The sequence below is a fragment of the Ornithorhynchus anatinus genome, chromosome 2 (assembly GCF_004115215.2).
Source record: "Ornithorhynchus anatinus isolate Pmale09 chromosome 2, mOrnAna1.pri.v4, whole genome shotgun sequence".
NCBI classification, from domain to species: Eukaryota; Metazoa; Chordata; class Mammalia; order Monotremata; family Ornithorhynchidae; genus Ornithorhynchus; species Ornithorhynchus anatinus.
In genome coordinates this window covers 62729483-62736099 of record NC_041729.1, presented here as the reverse complement: position 1 = coordinate 62736099, position 6617 = coordinate 62729483, and the positions used below count along the sequence as shown (strand labels likewise).

Below are 6617 nucleotides of genomic sequence, written 5' to 3'. Positions count from 1 at the left end.
ATTATTATTCTCTGGGCCTCAGTTCCCTCATCTGCCAAATGGGGATTGACTGTGAGCCTCATGTGGGACAAACTCATTCCCCTGTATTTACCTCAGCGCTTAGAACAGAGCTCTGCACGTAGTAAGCGCTTAACAAATACCAACATTATTATTATTCTCTGGGCCTCAGTTCCCTCATCTGCCAAATGGGGATTGACTGTGAGCCTCACGTGGGACAACCCTGTATCTACTCCAGTGCTTACAACAGTGCTCTGCACAAAGTAAGCGCTTAACAAATACCAACATTATTATTATTCTCTGTGTGCCTCAGTGACCTCATCTGTCAAATGGGGATTGACTGTGAGCCTCACATGGGACAACCTGACGATCCTGTATCTACCCCAGCGCTTAGAACAGTGCTCTGCACGTAGTAAGCGCTTAACAAATACCAGCATTATTATTATTCTCTGGGCCTCAGTTCCCTCATCTGTCAAATGGGGAGTGACTGTGAGCCTCACGTGGGACAACCGTGTATCTACTCCAGCGCTTAGAACAGTGCCCTAGATAGTAAGCGCTTAACAAATACCACCATCATTATTATTCTCTGTGTGCCTCAGTGACCTCATCTGTCAAATGGGGATGAAGACGGTGAGCCTCACGTGGGACAACCCTGTATCTCCCCCAGCGCTTACAGCAGTGCCCTGCGCATAGTAAAAGCTTAACAAATACCAACATTGGTATTGTTATCATTGTTAGTTATGATTATCATTATCGCCTCAGGTGGCCAGACAGAGGAGGAGACAAGATGGCGGCCAGAAGAGGCCACTTCCGGTGTCCCCGACCGTTGGCCTTGCCGCCTCCCCCCCCCACCGGAAGTGACGCCACAGGTTGGCCAAGGCCGCGGCCATCGAAAAATGGTGGGCAGCCGGGCCCAGCGAGGCCTGCGGGCTCAGGCGGCGGCGGCGGCGGAGGAGGAGGAGCAGGAGCCCCCCGTCATCCTCATCAGCGACGAGGACTCGGACGAGGGCCACGGCGCCTCGGTGCTGCTGTTGGCGGAGCCTCTCGGTGCGGGGACTCGGCCCGCCGGGGACGGAGGGGAGGGAAGGACCGGCCAGGAGGGACCCTTCCTGCCCTCGTCCTGCAGTCATTCGTATTGATTGAGCGCTTACAATGTGCAGAGCACTGGACGAAGCGCTTGGAATGGACAAATCGGTAACAGATAGACAGTCCCTGCCCATTCATTCATTCAATAGGATTTATTCAGCGCTTACTATGTGCGGAGCACTGGACGAAGCGCTTGGAACGGACAAATCGGTAACAGATAGAGACAATCCCTGCCCATTCATTCATTCCTTCGTATTTATTGAGCGCTTACTATGTGCAGAGCACTGGACTAAGCGTTGGGAATGGACCAATCAGTAACAGATAGACAATCCCTGCCCATTCATTCAATAGGATTTAGTGAGCGCTTACTATGTGCAGAGCACTGGACGAAGCGCTTGGAATGGACAAATCGGTAACAGATAGTCCCTGCCCATTCATTCATTCAATAGGATTTATTCAGCGCTTACTATGTGCAGAGCACTGGACGAAGCGCTTGGAACGGACAAATCGGTAACAGATAGAGACAATCCCTGCCCATTCATTCATTCCTTCGTATTTATTGAGCGCTTACTATGTGCAGAGCACTGGACTAAGCGTTGGGAATGGACCAATCAGTAACAGATAGACAATCCCTGCCCATTCATTCATTCATTCAATAGGATTTAGTGAGCGCTTACTATGTGCAGAGCACTGGACGAAGCGCTTGGAATGGACAAATGGGTATCAGAGACAATCCCTGCCCATTCATTCAATAGGATTTAGTGAGCGCTTACTATGTGCAGAGCACTGGACGAAGTGCTTGGAATGGACAAATCGGTAACAGATAGAGACAATCCCTGCCCATTCATTCATTCCTTCGTATTTATTGAGCGCTTACTATGTGCAGAGCACTGGACTAAGCGCTGGGAATGGACAAATCAGTAACAGATAGACAATCCCTGCCCATTCATTCATTCAATAGGATTTATTGAGCGCTTATTATGTGCAGAGCACTGGACGAAGCGCTTGGAATGGACAAATCGGTAACAGATAGACAGTCCCTGCCCATTCATTCATTCAGTAGGATTTATTGAGCGCTTACTATGTGCGGAGCACTGGACTAAGCGCTTGGAATGGACAAATCGGTAACAGAGACAATCCCTGCCCATTCATTCAATAGGATTTAGTGAGCGCTTACTGTGTGCAGAGCACTGGACTAAGCGCTTGGAATGGACAAATCGGTAACAGAGACAATCCCTGCCCCTTCATTCATTCAATAGGGTTTATTGAGTGCTTACTATGTGCAGAGCACTGGACGAAGCGCTTGGAATGGACAAATCGGTAACAGAGACAATCCCTGCCCATTCATTCAATAGGATTTATTGAGCGCGCACTGGACTAAGCGCTTGGAATGGACAAATCGGTAACAGAGACAGTCCCTGCCCTTTCATTCATTCATTCAATAGTACTGAGTGCTTACCATGTGCAGAGCACTGTACGAAGCGCTTGAAATGGACAAATCGGTAACAGAGACAATCCCTGAGCGCTTACTATGTGCAGAGCACTGGATGAAGCACTTGGAATGGACAAATCAGTAAAAGCTAGAGACAGTCCCTGCCCTTTCATTTATTCAATAGGATTTATTGAGCACTTACTATGTGCAGAGCACTGGACGAAGTGCTTGGAATGGACAAATCAGTAACAGAGACAATCCCTGCCTATTCATTCATTCAATAGGATTTAATAATAATAATAATGTTGGTATTTGTTAAGCGCTTACTATGTGCCGAGCACTGTTCTAAGCGCTGGGGTAGACACAGGGGAATCAGGTTGTCCCACGTGGGGCTCACAGTCTTAATCCCCATTTTACAGATGAGGGAACTGAGGCCCAGAGAAGTGAAGTGACTTGCCCAAAGTCACGCAGCTGACAAGTGGCAGAGCCGGAGTTCGAACCCATGACCTCGGACTCCAAAGCCCATGCCCTTTCCAGTCAGCCACGCTGTGCTTACTATGTGCAGAGCACTGGACTAAGCACTTGGAATGGACAAATTGGTAACAGATAGAGACAGTCCCTGCCCCCTCATTCATTCATTCAATAGTATTTATTGAGTGCTTACCATGTGCAGAGCACTGTACTAAGGGCTTGGAATGGACAAATCGGTAACATAGAGACAGTCCCTGCCCTTTCATTCATTCAAAAGTATTTATGGAGCGCTTCCTATCTGCAGAGCACTGGACTAAGCGCTTGGAATGGACAAATTGGTAACAGAGACAGTCCCTGCCCCTTCATTCATTCATTCAATAGTATTTATTGAGTGCTTACCATGTGCAGAGCACTGTACTAAGCACTTGGAATGGACAAATCGGTAACATAGAGACAGTTCCTGCCCTTTCATTCATTCATTCAATAGTATTTATTGAGCGCTTCCTATGTGCAGAGCACTGGACTAAGCGCTCGGAATTGACAGATCGGTAACAGATACAGTCCCTGCCCTTTGGTGGGCTTACAGTCTAATCCGGGGAGATGGACAGACAAGAACAAGAGCAATAAATAGAATCAAGATAAATACAACATTATTATGATTATTATTCTCTGGGCCTCAGTTACCACAGATGGAAAATGGGGATTAACAGCAAGCCTCACGTGGGGCAGCCTGATGACCCTGTATCTACCCCGGCAGTTAGAACAGTGCTCTGCACATAGTAAGCGCTTAACGAATACCACCATTATTATTATTACTGGGTGCCGAGCGCTACACTGGGACCAGCCCCAGTTCCCCGTATCCACCCCAGCACTTAGTTCAGGGCCGGGCACACGGTGAATGCTTAACAAATGCCCTAACAACTATTAATAATAATAATAATAATGTTGGTGTTTGTTAAGCGCTTACTATGTGCAGAGCACTGTGCTAAGCGCTGGGGTAAATACAGCGTAATCAGGCTGTCCCACGTGGGGCTCACAGTCTTAATCCCCATTTTACAGATGAGGTAACTGAGGCACAGAGAAGTGAAGTGACTTGCCCAAAGTCACCCAGCTGACAGATGGCGGAGCTGGGATTAGAACCCATGACTTCTGACTCCCAAGCCCAGGCTCTTTCCGCTGAGCCACGCTGCTTCTGGGAGAGATGCGAGATGAGAAATCACCGGTACTCGTAGGGCGCTTACTGGTGCAGAGCACAGGACTGATAATGATGATGATGGTATTTGTTAAGCGCTTACTGTGTGCCGAGCACTGTTCTAAGCGCTGGGGTGGATACAGGGTAATCAGGTTGTCCCACGTGGGACTCCCAGTCTTCATCCCCGTTTTACAGATGAGGGAACTGAGGCCCAGTGAAGTGACTTGCCCAGAGCAAAGCGGAGCCGGGATTAGAACCCGTGACCTCCAACTCCTAAGGGGGAGATGGTGTTAAAAGAAATTGTAGATATGGGAAACGAGTAGAGCATAAGTACGTAAATGCTGTGGGGCTGGGGTGAGTATCAAAGTGCGTGAGAGGTTTAGATCCGAGTACGTAGACGACGCTTCTCTTGGAGGAGATGCGATATATTGTACTCTCCCAAGGGCTTAGAACGGTGCTCTGCGTGCAGAAAGTGCTCAATAAGTGTGATTGAATGTATGAATAATACTGTAAAGGTGGGGAGTGTGAACGTCTATCGGATACGAAGGGGGAGGGCGTTCCAGGCTAGAGCCCGGATGCGGACGAGGGCCCAGCAGTGAGAGAGATGAGATGAGGGTACATTGAGTAGGTTGGGGTTATAGGAGCTAAGCCTGTGGGCTGGGTCGTAGTAGGAAATCAGCGAGGTAAGATAGGAGGGGAGCGAACCTATCGCTTTCAAGCCAACGGAAAGGAGTTTCAGCTTGATAGGGAGGTGGATGGGCAACCTCTGGAGGGTCTTGAGGAGGGGGAAGAGGTGGACTGAAAAATGATTTGGGCAGCAGAGTGAAAGTAAGGAATGGGGGGAGGGAGGTCAGTGGTCCCGAAGCAGTAGTCAAGGTGGGAAAGTACCTGCGTAAATCAGTCAGTTATATTTAAGGAGCGCTTACTCTGCCGAGCGCTGTCGTAACTGCTCGGGAGGTACAATGCGACAGAGTTGGGGTAAGGTCCGACGCAGTCCTTGAGTAAGAGGAAGGAAGGTGTTTTCATTCCCATTTTGCCAAGGAGAAAACCGAGGCACAGGGAAGGTAGTGACCTGCCCACGGTTGCACAGCAGAAAGGGAGCAGAGCCGGGATTAGAACTCACGTCTTCTGACTCCCAGCCCTGTGTTCTTACCACTAGGCCCCATGGCCTCTCTAGGCGCTTACTTCAGTGCTCTGCGCATGTGAAGGACTTAGTAAGTACTATTGACTAATTGGCCAAACGCTGGAGGAAAGATTGCAACCCATTGGTCTGATCAGTATGGGTCTCTGCATGGCACGCCCTTGGTTGCAGGGATTTTTCTGGAGCAGCGGATGCCGAGTTCAAGAGGAGGTTTCACCCTCAAAGTCCCATCTTCCCAGCTCATTCTCACCTCTAGCACCAAACACCCACCCTTAGCAGAATGTGCGTATATACGTTGTGTTCAATGATCTATTCTGCTAAAGGAAATATTTCTGTTCCCCCTGCTAGAGTGGAAGGACCTCGTGGGCAAAGAATGGGTCCCGTGCTTCTGCTGCACTTTCCCAAGGGCTCGGTACAGTCCCTGACACCCAATCAGTGCCCAAAGCATACCATAACCACTGTTTCATCAAATTTGAATTACTACCATTTCAAAAAATTGTTGATCCAGTATATGTAATCCTGGGTACTCTATGCAAGGGTCTTGATAAAGTATTTGGCAATTAAAATAGTAATTGTGTTAAGTGCTGAGCATTGGAGGAAATCAAGGTAATCAGGCTGGAGACGGTCTGTACCCTACATGGTCTTAAGTAGGAGGGAGAACAGATGTTTAATCTCCAATTTATAGCTAAGGAACCAAGGCCCAGAGCTGTTAAGTGACTTCCCCAACGTCACACACAGCAAGTGGCAGGCTGGGATTAGAACCCAGGCCCTCTGACTCCCAGGCCTGAGCTCCTTCCGCTAGGCTTCTTCTAATTTTAGGAACTGGCCTGAAATGAAAATGACTCAAATTGGCGATTTTTATCCACTTCTCTTCTCCCCTACTCACAAACGTACTTAGAACGAGAAAGGTTTTTCTTTTAAAGTACAAGCTCATCTTGTAATGAAAAAGTAGAAATGATGCAGTAAAATAGTCATGACTGTTGAGTGCTTCCTGTATGCAGAGAACTGAACGAAGGGCTTGGGAGAGGACGACGGTTTGTAGACATATTCCCTGCCCATAAGGAGCTTTACAGCCTGGAGGGGGAGATGGACATTAAAATAAATGAGAGATGTGGACATAAGTGGTGTGAGGTTGAGGTGCATAAGGGGTACAAATTCAAGTGAAAGGGTGATGCAGAATGGAGCGGGTGTAGGGGGAAATAAGTTAGTCAGAAAAGGCGTCTAGGAGGAGATGTGTTTTTAATAAGGCTTGAAGGTGGGTAGAGCGATGGTCCGTTGGATACGAAGGGAGAGGCAGT

At 48.4% G+C, this 6617-nt stretch overlaps 1 protein-coding gene across 1 annotated transcript in view; it reads left to right on the top strand.

Moving 5' to 3' along the window:
• Positions 1-860: 860 nt before the first annotated feature.
• LOC103166858 overlaps positions 861-6617 on the top strand; it is a 45795-nt gene continuing 40038 nt past the window's right edge. The window contains exon 1 of the mRNA XM_029058177.2: positions 861-1044. Coding sequence (XP_028914010.1) covers positions 894-1044 — 151 coding nt within the window. The 5' untranslated portion in view covers positions 861-893. The remainder of the gene's footprint in view (positions 1045-6617) is intronic.